We start from the raw sequence: 14,240 nt of genomic DNA, 5'->3' as shown, positions 1-14,240 counted from the left end.
ACTCAGCACGTTCCCCTTCTTCCCGGGCTCTGTCTGCTGGGAGCCCAGAGGCCCTTGGACACCCATCTGAATGGGGAGAAGGGGCCCTGTCACCCCAAGACCGTGCACAGCGCTCCTGGGAGAGGGCAGAGGAAGGCACAGCAGGTGCCTGGCTTTCCCTGCGTCTGGGAGGAGGGCAAGGGGCGGGGGGGTGGGGTGTGTGTGTGTGTGAACATGGCCACTACCGCCCGTCGCCTTCCACCGTGACAGAAAATACACTCAAGTGGGGTTTTCCCAAGAGGCTGTACAGAAATGCAGTCAAATTTGAAGAGCTATACAACAGTTCTCCATTTCACCTTCTAACATCCTACAGAGAAGCCCCCCTCGCCTTTGAAGAAAAACTCATAAATATGATGGTTGGTTTTGAACCTTTAATAAAAGTAACAAACGAATGGAAAAAGAACACAACGCTGAAAACTTAGTGCGAATGTGAACCTCACTAGATGTCCATATCTCAGATAGTGCAAATTTTGTTCATAGTATTTTACATTTTTACAAACTCAAATCACTTTGGTTCATATACTTGCTATAAAGTATTGGCAAAAAAATTCTTCGGATTCACATTTTTTTGGCTACATTATTTCTAACAGAGATTTACTTCCAGTTTAAGAGAAAAAAATACTTATTGTTTGTACATGATCAAGTATATTTTAAAGATTCAATTACTGCTTTCACCTAATAACTTCCGGTTTTTCAGAAAACGCGTAGGGGTCGTTTCGAGGTGCGGAATGACCCCGTTTTCTTTTAGACAAAATTCCTTGAAAACAAATCAGCTACACAGCCACCTAAAATTTACTCTAAGGCGTTTTTCGCAGAACAAAGGAACCACAAACCCATCGCGCGGATGAGGCCAAGCACACGTGGCCACAGGCGCCAGGGGCGCCGACCCCCGTCCTGCCGACTGCCTGCGTCTAGTCAAAAGGAGTCTCTTCATGAAATCGCGTCACAAAAAATTTAAAACAAAAACATTTAAATTGCAAAATACAAAAAAGGTAAATTTGTCAGTAAAAATTACAAGTCTACTAAACCCACAAAACTGGAGTATTTCAAAGGACCAGGGCTCAGTGGAGGGCACAACAGAGTAACTTCATAACTGAAAGAAATTATTGCTGAATTTTGCCTCCATGCAGCACTGAAATGAATGGAGAATCCCTCTTTAACATCTCATACGTTAAAAAAAAGAAAATAAATATTTAAGAGAATACAAGGCTCAGATTGGTTTTCAGATACATTGCACTTGAAGTGTGAGACCCAACCCTCGCCAAGCGGGTCTACTATGGTCTATGCCATTAAGTGAATACATTGTGCTCACCGAGATCTTTGAGTATTTAGAAACACCAAATGTTCAACGTGGTGATATGTGCACGGTTCTTTTTACAAGGCAATCACAGATTGCAAATTCCATAGGGCTGCGGAAAAATCGTCATCTCTGCTCTGGAGGATTAAAGAAACGACAGACAATTCTGGCTAGGACCGAAACACACGGCAGACGGGCGTTCCCTCTTAGAGGACTGTGGATTTGGGATGAAACTTCGCAAATACGGAGGTGAGAATTCCAGCAGGTCACAGTGGAGAGCCGCGGCCTTCGCTGCCTTCTGCGCTCGGTGAGATTGTCTACACAGGGCTCCGCGGGGGGAACGAGGGCGCGAAGGGTCTCCGCGCCGCGACCGCGGGAGCGGGCCTCCCGGCCGCTTCTCTTTTTACACAACCCTATTTAAAAAAAAAAATCTCTTGGATAAATACGATTCCTATTAGACCACACTTCACCTTTGTTAAAGCACCATCAAGCTATCCCTTGTGGGCACGGATACGAAACCAAGAGCTGGTAATTAGGCTTTAGTTCAAGGCTTTGAAATATGGCAACTTGCTTTTAATGACATAAATGAGATCGAATACTCGGGAAGCCGTGCCTGCCTGAACCCCCGCCCCGTCGGAGCGGACGCAGGCACGGGCGTGTGGCGCAGGTCCGCTTGGAGATCGGCGGTTCCCCTCGCTTGCCGCTCTGGAACAGGGGACTTCTTTTTCCGGGAGTCACGGGGACAGTCACCCAATCTAAACAGATCACGGAGGAGAAAGATCATCTTTGTCACAATCCAAGGTCACAGGTTTTCTTCCCAAATCGTGCTTTTCGTCAGTGGCTTTTGAGACTCAGTCACTGTGTGGCTTCTCGGGAACACCCTGTGTGGAGAAAGAGTGGCCGCTGGTCAGCACCGCGTGCAGGCACACTGCAGGGAGCCCCGTGTGGACCCTGAGAGGCCAAGAGAAACCGCCTTGACGCAGGAGGTGATGGCGACGTAAGTGTGGGAGACAGCGGCCCGGGCCCTCCTCACTGCCCCCGGCCGGGAGCTACCCGTCCCACCTGGCAGATCAGGGACTGTCAGGTGACACGGGCGTGGACAGCCCTCAGTGAAGCTGCTGTGCGGGTGGAGACCAAACCCACACCCGCAGGGAGGCGGCCGGTGGTGGGACGGGCCCCGGTGGGACGGGGCCCAGGGGCTGTGGCTCCCTGAGGTCTAAGGGAGCATGCTGTTCTGTGCAGGATGGGTCTGCTCCCGTGAGGGGGTCTCTACCCCCCACCTGCACGGACCCCCGCTTCTCCGCTGCACCTCTCCCCTCCGCCGCCTGGGGAGACAGGGGCCCGAAACAGGTGTTGCTTTAGGACGCAGAGTGACGACTCTGCCTCCCTCGACACAGAAACACTCTGCACCCCACTTCCTCACGGGACCCTCACCCATAGGTGCCCACCGCCCCCCAGGCCCTGCCGGGGACTCCTCCCTGGAGGACGGGCGTCCCGCTGATGGACGAGCAGGGCCGATGCCGTTCCTGAGGCCACAAAGCTATCGACGGGCACGGAACACCCGCAGCGAACACTTCTTGCCCTGAGTGTGGGGTGCCCGCCGGCCTCCCCGTCTGGCAACCAGACCGCAGGGCTGACCATTACGAGTCAACTACAAAAGGTTGAGACCTTGCGTGTATCCGGACCCGGGGGAGTGCCGTGGGGGTGTGGAGGCCGCCAGGGGTTCTGGGGTGCTCATTCCTCCCCTAGGGAAGCACGACTTCCGTTCACAACTGGTCACCCGAAAGCATCACGAACTGACAACCACAGACACGAGGACAGTCCCGAACAAACGTCACCCAAGGGAACCCGGGGCTGACCCACCATGCGCTGGGAGGAGGCCCATGCTCCTGCCGAGACACGCAGAGAACAGGCCTGGAGTCCACGGCCCACGGGAGACTAAAATTAGGTCTGGCGTTTCTGTACGAACACAAGTGACCGCTGGCGAGAGGGAACGGGTCAGCCTGGGCCGGGCACCGCACTCGCGCGACCCGAGAACAGCGTGTCCAGGGGCGGGAGGGGCCCCGCCCCACAGAAGAGCCACGGGGAGGGCTGCCGGCAGAGGCGAGCAGCGCGCAAGAAGCAAGAAGGGCGGTGTGGCGCGTACTCCCGCCCAGCCCGCCTCACACCCCTGCGCCCACCGGGCGAGCTGTTAACCTTCCCGAGCCTCCGTTTCCCCATCTTTAAAATGGGCTAACACCAGGTCCTGCTTCAAACTGTTGTCATAAAAGGTGAAATCAGCCGACAACGAAAATGCACACCCGTGCACAGCGAGTGCTAATTCACCCTCGAAGAGAACCCCGGCGTGATCCGTGTTGCAGCTGATCAGGTCAATCACAAACAGGAAAGGCAAGTTCAACGCCCGCGGCCGGGGCAGCCCGGCGGCAAGCAGGCATCTACCGGAAGCCGTTTGAAGCCTTAGCTTTTTAAAAAACCTGAAGCGATAAGTAGGCATTTCTATAAAATTATGCTACAGACTCATCATTCCCTTTTCAACGCTGGGCTGACAACAAATACCACGTAGAAAAAGCCACGCGAACCACTGAACCGCAAGCAGAGCCCACCTGTGGCTTGTGGACGTGGCCATCCGAGTGGTAATTACGTTTCTTCCTCAGGGAGGGGGCCGCGGGGAAGGACAGAAGAGGATTCTAGAACCCAGATGGAGTCGGGGCAGGGATGCACAGGGCAGGCGCCCCCGGTGACACTGGGTCAGGTGTGGGCAGCGCTGGCCTGAGCACGGCCCCCGTCTTCATGTTCCTCACTCGAGGCACATCCCTCACGAAAGCCCCACTTGGTGGAGTTCCTTCTTAGATGCCGCCCCTAAAATACCAGGCCGGGTTCATTTTTCACACAAACAGCTCGAGTGCAAAGGCCTGTGGGAAAGAGACAGCTCGACCGAGCTGCGGGCAGGGCCCAAGGACGGGGCCGGTCCGGTCCCACCCCTGACACATCGAGCAGCTTCCTGGGTTTGAAGGGCGGAAACGAGTTTTCGAATTTTGAGCAAAGAGTAGGCCTGTTTTTACAGAAGGCTGTTACTTTTTCATTTCTTTGGAGAGAGAATAATGAAAGTCGTAGGTGCAAGTACCCTCTCTCTTTAAAGCATCTCTTTTAGCTTGTCCTTTTAAAGGTGGTTGTGTCCTCGATGATGAAGCTTCCAGCAAGGGCCCACCCTGTCACAGTGTCACCTTTCAAGACGCCACAAGAGTGGTAAGAGCAAAGCTCCAAGGTTCACCACTCTGGGACCCCAACACACAGACCTGCAGAATGGGGCCGTCTCCCCCAGGCTGTTGGGGTGCGCGGGCCTCAGCGCTGCCCTGGGGGCGGCCGGGGGGCTCACTCGACAGAGCGTGCTGCCCTGGGCGCCACAGAATCGGGGCTGGGCCGCGGGAGGCACCTGCAGGCCCTCGATGCCTCCAGCCCATGGGGACCACCTCCTGCCAGTGCCGGGGGGTGGGTGGGGGTCGGGGGGAGAAGCCCCCCGAGAAAGGAGGCCCCGTGAAAACACAGCGAGGCGGGGAAACGTTTATTCGGAGCGCGCACCTCACCCTTTGGTCCTGACGCAGCCTGAGACCATTCGATTTCTGACACCCCCGAAACCAATCCCACAAAGAACACAATTTTGGCCTCACGCGCTTCTCTTGTTGATGCTGTGGCAGCGTGAGCTCGGCAGGCCGTCTGTGTGCCCCCCGAGAGGGCACAGAGGGCAGCGCCCTGGTACAGAGTGGACGGCGCGGGCTGCCGGGCTCAGGGGCGCACGGCACCGGCCGCTGGAGAGCGGAGGCCCTTCCCCGAGCACCAACGTAGACGATGCGCTGCTTTCGGGAGGGGCTGGCACACACACCTCTGGGGGTGGAGGCCAAGAGAATCGGAACGCAGGGACCCGCCGACAGACCCGGGGCGGTGGGGGGAGGACCCTGCCTTCCACGTCCACGGCGGCCTCACGCCACGGTCGTGCCCCGAGTAAGCCAACTGGTCTCCAGGAGCCGCCGCGACCAGGCTTCTCCGCGACCGCACGCACGGCGTGCTCCACAGACCGTGGGACGGGTCCCTGCACACCTCCTCGCCTGGGGCCGACCACGACAGTCACATTCGCGTCATAACTTTCACGACCAGAAAAATCGCACTGTAAAGGCCGCGTGCGGTTCTCTCCAGAAGCCGCCACGTCTAACCGATCGCACACCCCGCTCTCCCCATCCCCCAACTCCGGGGGGGTGCTGCCCCCCAGGGTAGAGGGCCCACGATTCCGGCCCCCTGCTCTCTGAAAACCCACAGGACGAGGACCAGGCTGAGCCCCTGCCCTGGAGCCATATCAGCGGGTGGCAGCCGGGGTGCCACTGGTCCCGGGGAAGGGAGCCCCGCGCTCCCAAGGTCTCGGCTCACCCTCCTTGTGGGCGGGACCCAGCGGGAAGGACTTACGTTCTCACTGGTGGAAAAAACAGCGAGCGAGCGGGGTGGGCGCGGAGATTTGATGACCCGGGAGGGAAGGGATCGTGGCCCTTCCTCGTTTCGCCGTAAGACAGGAACATGTCTTACACTCATCCGGACAACCTGTACTTAATTTCCAAATTTGCACCAAAATGACCGGAGGGGCCCACCCAGGATCGTTTACGGAGACAGTCTCCAAGCGGTAGTATTTTCACAGGTAACGATTTGCGCGACTCCTTTGCAAGAAGTTTCCTCCCACCGTTTCCAGCCGCTTGCAACTCGCGCACGTGTGAAGCCCCCGCCTCTACCCAAGACGCGCTCACGTCCTGAACCTGGTTCAAAAACGTCTTCGTGCACACGGAACACCGTCGGCCCGTCGGCCTCAAATAACGACAATTCGCTGAATGTTATTAAATTTTAATTTTGTGAAGGGTCACCCTGGCTGAGGACGGTTTTGTCCTGGAAGCCCTATTAGGGGTTCTCTACGGAAGCTACCGGACTGAACCGGCACAAGCACAGGTGGACCTGCCCGGGTCTCCTGGGGAGAGCAGCCAGGGGGGCTGGGAGGGGAGGGAGCCAGGGCACAGGTCTGACGTGGGGCTGCGGCCAGTGTTAACAGGACCCAGTCAAGGGGCACCTGGCTGGCCCAGCAGGTGGCGCGCGGGACTCTTGATCTCGGGGTTGTGAGTTCGAGCCCCATGTTGAGTACAGAAATCACTCAAAAATCTAGATGTAAATCTATAGGTACATCTACACACACAAACACACACACACACACACACACACACACACACACACACACACACACGTCAAATCCTCTGATCCTCACTGCGGGTGCCAGAAACGGTATTTTAATCGAGTTCTCGTTCTGGGGCGGGATCCACAGAACCTCCAGCGGTAGAGGGCGGGACGATGGACTCAGGAACCAGCGGGACATGCTACACATTCTATCTTTTTGAAATTAGTTCTATTTTTGTGAACCAGCCAAGTAGCCTTTAGACTCAGCTCCCACTGGTGAGTATCAGCACTAATAAATGCCTTGTTTTAAAAATGGCATGTGAGGGACCGAGATAGGTTTTCTGAGCAAGCCCCAGGGTTTATCTCTGAGGGCAATGGCCCTCAGAAGTCTCCATGGTTTCCTTCAGTTCATTCTATTTAAGCCCCAGAGTCTAAGTCAACGCCAAGGAACGCTCACGTGCCCAAAGTTGATTTCCTCTTATTAAAGTGTTCAAATGCAAACTTTTAACTACGGAATAGAACTGCCATAATTATTCCCGACTTCACTTGCCTTTCCGGCTCTCAGGACACGGCTCCGTGCTGGGGGAGTCCATCTACCCGGTGGTGGGGGGGGAGGGGGAGGTCTCCGGCGACGCGGGGCACCCCCCACGCCGCCCCGGGGCCACCTGTCCCGGGAAGGGCAGTGTTTGCTGGGCCAGGCCCCGACCCGGGCGCGGGGTCTCCGCGGCGTCAGCGAGGGGCTCATTTCCAACCACTCACGTTACCATCTCAGTAACTTTCCTCTGCCACTTTCCATGGAGAGCTCAGAACTGTCACCGGACAGCCTGTAACAGGACAGGCTGCCCGGGAACCCTGGTTACTTCCTGGCTCATCACGCGTTTACAGATCCCTGAGGCTTCACGTAGCGAGGAACTGTCTCGGGACCGTTAGCTACTTTTGTTTAAGAGTGTGCTGTTCTCAGTAACTGTTGTTCTTGAGTCCCAAGCAGACATTTGTCAACACAAATCACACTGTGTTACATAAAGCGATTGCAGCAGGCGAGCAGAGCTGATTGCTTCACGTACCATAGCCAGCTGGCGTCCTATGTTGCCCACGGTGACGCCTCCTGAGAAAAATATACAGGGCAGCCAGGAGCGGATGTAGAGGAAATCCGGGGACGTGTACCTGCAGAAAGAACAGAGGAGGAGACCTGTCTCCGGGCACTCGGCCTCCCCGAGTCGGGCTCGGCTCCGGGTGGACTGTCTTCACCGGGGAGGCACACGACGCGACGCGATGCGCCACGCCGTGGGAGGGTCACGTCGGGATGCTGTGCTTGCCGTGACTGCTACGTTTCCCCCCAGGTTAGACGGCACGTTTTTAACGTGTGCATCAACAACCAGCGGCATTTTTGAGACTCTCCTGCCTGAATCGACACCACGTGTGCGCATACAACCGGACCGCCCAGCCGGCGGGTGTTTTTCGTGGGAGTCAGGTGACAGCTTGCGGACAAAGGCGGAGTCGGGAGCCCGTGCTTACTGATAGACGCCGTTATACACCAGCAGCTGAGTGATCAGCGTGGCCAGGAAGGCGATGGTGATCCCAAGCCCGAGGCCGCTTCTCGACCGGTCGAACGTCCACCACAGGCCCAGAGACAGGGCTGCTAACGTCAAGGAGAGCTGCACGTTATTGGCAAAATCCAGTTTCTGGAGGCGCGGGGCTAAGGAAACTTCAGCGACGACGTTTAAGGCCGTCAAATACAAGCCAACAACAACAACCCCCTGCAGATCCCACACGCGTCTGCGTTTTCATCATGTAGCATGAGATTCTCCATCCGACAGTCCTGCCCAGGCTGTGTCCAGATCTGCTGGATACAAGAGGACGGACCTTCTCTGATCACTGGGTTAAACCCATAATTCTACCCGGAAACTTTCTGAACGCCGCGGCTGCCGGCATTCTGAGCACAAAACAACGTATTTTGCTGGTAAGCCACCTGGAGGCGCTATTCTGTTTTTCGTTTTTATTAGCAATTTGAACGGAGCAAACACTCTTCCCTCGTGGCGCCTCAAAGACACCTCATCGGTTGGCAGCAGAATCACACTTCCGCCTGATGGAGACACAGCTAGCTGCCTTTCGTCACAACACTGCTGATCAAGTGGTGAAAACACAGATTTGTCAGAGCTAAGCTAGCCTGTGACACCCCTTCCTGAAACTCGTTTCAAGAAAATACAGGTAGAGCAGATTTAAGAATCAGTAACTCTAAAGTACCTTTCTCTGAAATTTCAAGATAGGACCCAGGCTTCCTAAAGAAACCCCAAATTTCTGAGACCTGGTACTCGATGGCCTATCTTCCTGAAAAATGCACTGAACAACAGACACATAACATAAGTCTGTGCAACATACTCCACCCGTGGACTCTGGAAGTTTGGGGACCTTCCGTTAGGGACCCTACTCCGGGGGCACCCGGGGGGCTCGGTCGGTTAAGCGTCTGACTTTGATTTCAGCCAAGTCCTGATCTCACGGTGTGTGAGACTGAGCCTCGTGCGACAGCACAGAGCCTGCCTGGGATTCTCTCTCTGCCCCCACCCCCCACCCCCCGCTTCCACGTGCACACACGCTCTTTCAAAATAAGTAAATAAACTTAAAAAAAAAAAAAAAAAAGGCTCCTACTCCAGAGAACACCACTTCGGTCCCTGAAACGTCATGGTCACGGCCAGGGAGGGGGCAGAGAAGCAGAGACGGGTCTCCCCCCAACCTCTGGAAGCAGTGGCCCCAAGAAGAGGAACCCCCAGCCACCGGTCACTGGGCCACAGAAACCAGATCTTCACAAGGGAAGATGCGAGGTAGGAACCTACGAGGGAATTTACAAAACCAACCGCGAGGATCCAGAAGATTCTGTCTGACAGAAGGCAGAACAAAGAAGTCCACTCTGCTTCTGGTACTACTTCGACAGTTTCCCTGCACCATTTCGAAAACTCTGAAAACTCTCGCTAAGTATAAACCAAGCAGCACGCTTTAAAATAAAATAGCTGGAAGGAGACCATTCAAGTGACCTATAAAGTAAGATACGCTCGTTGAAAGTCACAAAACGCTGCAACATGGAACCCACGAGAATGCTCTGGACCCGGCACAGCCACCGAAGGATACAGCACTGGCGTGGTTGATGCCGACGAAAACCGCTACGCAGCGCATTACGCTGGCCCACTCTCTCTTGAACTTGTGGGGTTCCCCAAGGTGACTGTCGATGCACGGGTACAGCAAGCCGACAACAGCTGTTAAAACGAAACAAAACAGCATTAGACTGTGCCAGCTTCAAGGTGATAGGATTTCCACGTGGCGCTTGTTAACGTATTATTCAAATCAGTTCTTTCCCTAGAAAACGTATGTGCTACAGAATACAGTATTTTAATTAAGACTAACTTTACATTTTTGTTGTCCGTGAGAACAAAAGGATCACACTGGCTCTGACGGGACCCGGATCCTCATGTTCCCACGTGTACATGTTTTTCCCACGTGTAAAGTGATAAGGGTTACGTAACTACAAGAGCTTACTGTGGCCGGGAGGAGTTAGGGAGTTTTTACGGACACGGAATTTTAAAGCATGGGATCGGATAAAGAGAACTTAGACGGGGGAAGGGTGTGGGGTTCCAGGCCAGAAGCAAACCGGGCTGGTGGGGACCCAGGCCCACGCGAGCCACTGTGGGGCACAAAGTTCAGCTCGTCAAGTCACTGAAACGCTGAGGCTTGGAAGCCAGGGAGCACATCCACCTGGCGTCCTATGAAAGAGGCAAGTATTTCAGGCTCTTGAACCGAGAAACAAGAGGCTCGGTTCCAGAAACTCGGGTTTCAATTTCATTCGACATTTTCTCAAGGTCTAGTTTTGGAAATTTGAAAACTGGAATGCAAATGATTCTGTAACTTATTTCGCTACAATTTAATCTCACCTTTGAAGGTTAAAAGCGAAATAGGTACAAACACACGGGGGGGGGGGGGGGGGGGGGGGGGGGGGGGGTAGTAAGAGAAATTGTGTTTCAGGTAGTCCTGGAATTCCTTGAGGCTGCAACTGCAAAGAAAGCCTAAACTAAACTATTTCACTTTTAGAATCAAATTTTTGATTCAAACAAACTGCTGTACCAAATGTGCATGAAAAATGCAATCTGTATCTAGGTAACTATCTCAAAAAGGATATTTAAGAGTATAGCTGTGGGCGCCTGGGTGGCTCAGTCGGTTAAGCGTCTGACTTCGGCTCAGGTCATGATCTCACGGCTCGTGAGTTCGAGCCCGGCGTCGGGCTCTGTGCTGACGGCTCAGAGCCTGGAGCCTGTTTCAGATTCTGTGTCTCCCTCTCTCTGACCCTCCCCCGTTCATGCTGTCTCTCTCTGTCTCAAAAGTAAATAAACGTTAAAAAAAAAATTAATAGTATAACTGTGCTACTTAAAGGTTTAGAAAGGCAAAGTAGGATCCTAAGTTTCTTTTTTTTTTTTTTAAACGTTTATTTATTTTTGGGAGAGAGAGTGTGAGCAGGGTAGGGGCAGAGACAGAGGGAGACACAGAATCAGAAGCAGGCTGCAGGCTCCGAGCTGTCAGCGCAGGGCCGGACGCCGGGCTCGAAGTCACCAACCTCGAGATCATAACCTGAGCGCAAGTCGGTGGGACACTTAACCAACTGCGCCCGCAGGCGTCCCAGGACCCTACCTTTCTACGAACAAAGATGAAGACATTGTGCCCGCGGAGTTAAGTGCAGTACCCCCCAGGGACGTGTCCTCGCTAGAACACAGCTCCCCATTCCCAGTCCTGGGCCCTCCGGCGGTTTTCAGGGAGCGCGTGCTGAGAAGGTGCTGCGTTTCCTCAGTGCGCCGCACACACACCCCGACTGCGGGGAGGCAGTACGAAGAGGTGTGAGCAGTGGCCCTGCTCTGTACTGTATGCCCTTAGACCCGGTCGCTTAGCCTCTCTGTGACTCAGTTTTCACATCTGTAAAATGGAGCACCGGCAGAGAGCGCTGTTGTCAGGCGCGAAGGAAGCGAAGCGCAGAAGATACAAAGTAATGAGCAGACCGCGAACGCCCGCCGGGCTGCAAAGCAAGCAGCAGGGCGCCCCCGTCGCCGCACCTTTGCTCTGCGCACCGGAGCGGGCCGCGCCGAGGGCAGGGGCGGGTACAGCGGAGGCCGCAGCCCGCACCTGGCGAGTGTCTGCCGGCCGACGGGCGCCGCGTGACTACAGAAGCACCAAGCGGTCTTCTGGGCCCGGATCGGCCGTGTCTTTCCACGCGCGCGGCCGGGGGGAGCGCACCGGGCGCGCGCGCCCGCCCGCAGCTGACAGCGGCCGGGCGCCCCCGCACCTGACCCCCGCCCCGCCCCGCCCGCCGGCCCACGTGACGGTTTGTTTTCGGCGGCCCGCGGGTAGCGTGTTGGCGCGCGCGGCCAATGGCAGCCCGGCCGCGCCGCTCACCAGTTCCGCGGCGGCCAATCCCCGGCGGGCGGCGGGCTCCGCGCGCGGCCCCGGGGCCAGGTCGGCGGGAGGCCGGCCCGGCGCCCCCGCGCGCCCACCACCCCCCCCCACCCCCCCCACCCCGGACCTCCCCCCTCCCACCCCGCTCCACTCACCGGCCGCCGTCCCACAGCAGGGGGGCACCCACCAGGCCGAAGAGAAGATGGTGGCGATGACCTCCTCGGGGAACAGGGTGACGTTCCGCTGCACCTGCAGCAAGTTGAGCACCAGGGCCAGCACGACCCCCACCGAGAACAGCACCAGGCTTCTCTGCACCAGGTGGTGGTGCCAGCTGCCGGGAGGGCCGCCGCCAACGCCGCGCCCCCCCGGCCCGGGGCTCCGAGGCCCGCGAGCGGGCGCGGGGTCTGGGTCCGGGCCGCGGCGGGCCGCCAGCGCCGCGGGGCCGAGCATGTCCCCCACTTTGGCCGCCAGCCCTCCGGGCCCGGCTCGCGGGAGGCTCCGGTGCCTGGCGCCCTGAGCACAGGAACAGCTCCAGCAGTGGTCGTCCAGCCTGGGCATCTGTCCCCGGGCGCCGGCCGGCGTTCCTGCAGCGGGGAGGGGGCGGGACCCCGTCAAGTTCACGGCCGCCGGGTGGGGACGCTACCCCCACCCCCCTCAGCCCACCTGGCCGGTGCGCGGACGGGGGAGGGGGGCGGCCAGGTGTCCGGCGCAGCTGCGCCGCTCTGCGCGGAAGCAGGGCACGCACCTCTACTGCCGGCCCGTCCAGTCCGAAAGTTTCCCGGACCCCGCCCGCGAGCTGCGCCAAGTTCCCGGGGCCGGCGGACGGAGGGGGGGCACTGAGCCGGCCCGCAGGGGTCAGGGGTGCAGCCCCGCCCCGGGGCCGGGCCGGGGGCGCCCGGATCCCCGGCTCCCGACCCGAGCTCGGCGCCGGCCCGCATCGACCCCGGGGCACCCCCAGCGCGCCCCACCTACCTGTCCGAGGGGCGTCCGCGCGCGGACTCGCTGTGGAAAGTGGTCACGGCCCGGACCGCTTGGAGTTGGGCCCCGGGCGCGGGGCGCGCGGTGTAGCTTTTAAGGCGAGCGACGGTGGCGGGGCCGCGGGTCACATGACCCTGCCCGGCCCGCCGCTTGGGGGCGTGGCCTCCGCGCGCCCCGCCCCGCCCGCGCGCCCGTCCGCTCGGGGTCTGGTGAGGCGGCCGCGGCCAATCGGGGGCGGGCGGCCCATATGACGTCAGCACACGCCACCGCCGCCTCGCGCCCGGCGCTGGCTCGGGAGCGCGGACGGCGGGCGGATGGGCTGACGGACCGAGGGGCTTCGGGGACTCGCCGGCCGGGCCTGGGTGGGAAGAGCCGGGCTGGCCCGGAGCGGGTGGGCGGCATCCCTCGGTTGAACAACCTGGGCCCTGGATCGTCACGTAGACGTGGCCCACTGATGAGCTTCCCCTGCTGACTTGGCCCCTCCACTGGGCGGGCAACAGGTGATCGCTATGCACCTGCCGAGTCACCTGACGATGCTGCGACCTCTGTCGTGTGGCCGGCTTCCGTGGCGCCGGCTGGTCACCACACCTGCTAGTTTACGGCGAGTGCACTGGTGCGTGCAGTGCCCCGGGGCTCGGAGGCGCGCTGCTCCGTGTGTGTGTGTGTGTGTGTGTGTGTGTGTGTGTGTGTGCAGGCGTGCGTGCTGTTAAAGGTGCATCGCCGCTTCCCGCGGCAGAGCGGTCCACAAACCTCTGGCCCACGTGACGTCTGTTACGAAAATGCAAATGGTAAAAATCTCATTCGTCTTTCCTTACTCGGCGAAAGCAAGCCACCACCGTTCAAGAAAAAAAGGAAATCTGAACCCTTGACTCTCCTCTTGAAGAGTAGATTCGTTTACCGCGTTGGTGCGCACGTGATTGTGTCCTGCTTGCCAACGTGTGTCACATCAGGGCCCACAAAACCCACATCTTGTTGAGCGAGGTCCTGTTGTTTCGCGGGATCTTCAGCAAACGTAGGGGAAGAGCCGGGTCTGCGGCACTGTCCGCGGAGCCCCAGAGATGGAGAGGAACTCGGACCTTGAGAGCAAGTCTGATGGCCACGACGTGGCACAGGCTCGGGCGGTGTGAGGTTCCACTGTGTGGCATCTCCAGTATCGGGGCTTGTGGCCATCTGCCAGAATCTTAAAAAAAAAAACAACAAACAACAACAACAGCAACAAAACAAAAAACCAGAAACAGCCTCCTGAGATACTGATGTTTCTCAAAGTTCCTGGTTTTGGTGGTGGGGGGTGGAGGCA

At 57.7% G+C, this 14,240-nt stretch overlaps 1 protein-coding gene across 1 annotated transcript; it reads right to left on the bottom strand.

The window, feature by feature from the left end:
* Nucleotides 1–396: 396 nt before the first annotated feature.
* INSIG1 (insulin induced gene 1) lies at nucleotides 397–13,071 on the bottom strand. The gene is made up of 6 exons (XM_019424892.2): nucleotides 12,938–13,071; nucleotides 12,121–12,549; nucleotides 9,662–9,786; nucleotides 8,054–8,220; nucleotides 7,603–7,702; nucleotides 397–2,217 (listed from the first exon to the last, which is right to left on the bottom strand). The coding sequence occupies exons 2-6, from the start codon at nucleotides 12,521–12,523 to the stop codon at nucleotides 2,188–2,190; spliced, it is 825 nt and encodes a 274-aa protein (XP_019280437.1). The 5' UTR covers nucleotides 12,524–12,549; nucleotides 12,938–13,071; the 3' UTR covers nucleotides 397–2,187.
* Nucleotides 13,072–14,240: the final 1,169 nt, after the last annotated feature.

The sequence above is a fragment of the Panthera pardus genome, unplaced genomic scaffold (genome assembly GCF_024362965.1).
Source record: "Panthera pardus isolate Hobbes unplaced genomic scaffold, ASM2436296v1 HiC_scaffold_9, whole genome shotgun sequence".
Taxonomy (NCBI): domain Eukaryota; kingdom Metazoa; phylum Chordata; class Mammalia; order Carnivora; family Felidae; genus Panthera; species Panthera pardus.
Note: the sequence above shows the minus strand (reverse complement) of the source record. Positions and strands in the feature narration are given on the sequence as shown.

Coding starts and splice junctions, on each gene's coding strand:
- INSIG1 (XM_019424892.2), bottom strand. CDS start 12,523: ATGCCCAGGCTGGACGACCACTGCTGGAGCTGTTCCTGTGCTCAGGGC. Junction 8,221..9,661: donor GCATCAACCACGCCAGTGCT/GTATCCTTCGGT, acceptor CCGCGCCTCCAG/AAACTGGATTTTGCCAATAA. Junction 7,703..8,053: donor GTGTATAACGGCGTCTATCA/GTAAGCACGGGC, acceptor TTCTTTCTGCAG/GTACACGTCCCCGGATTTCC.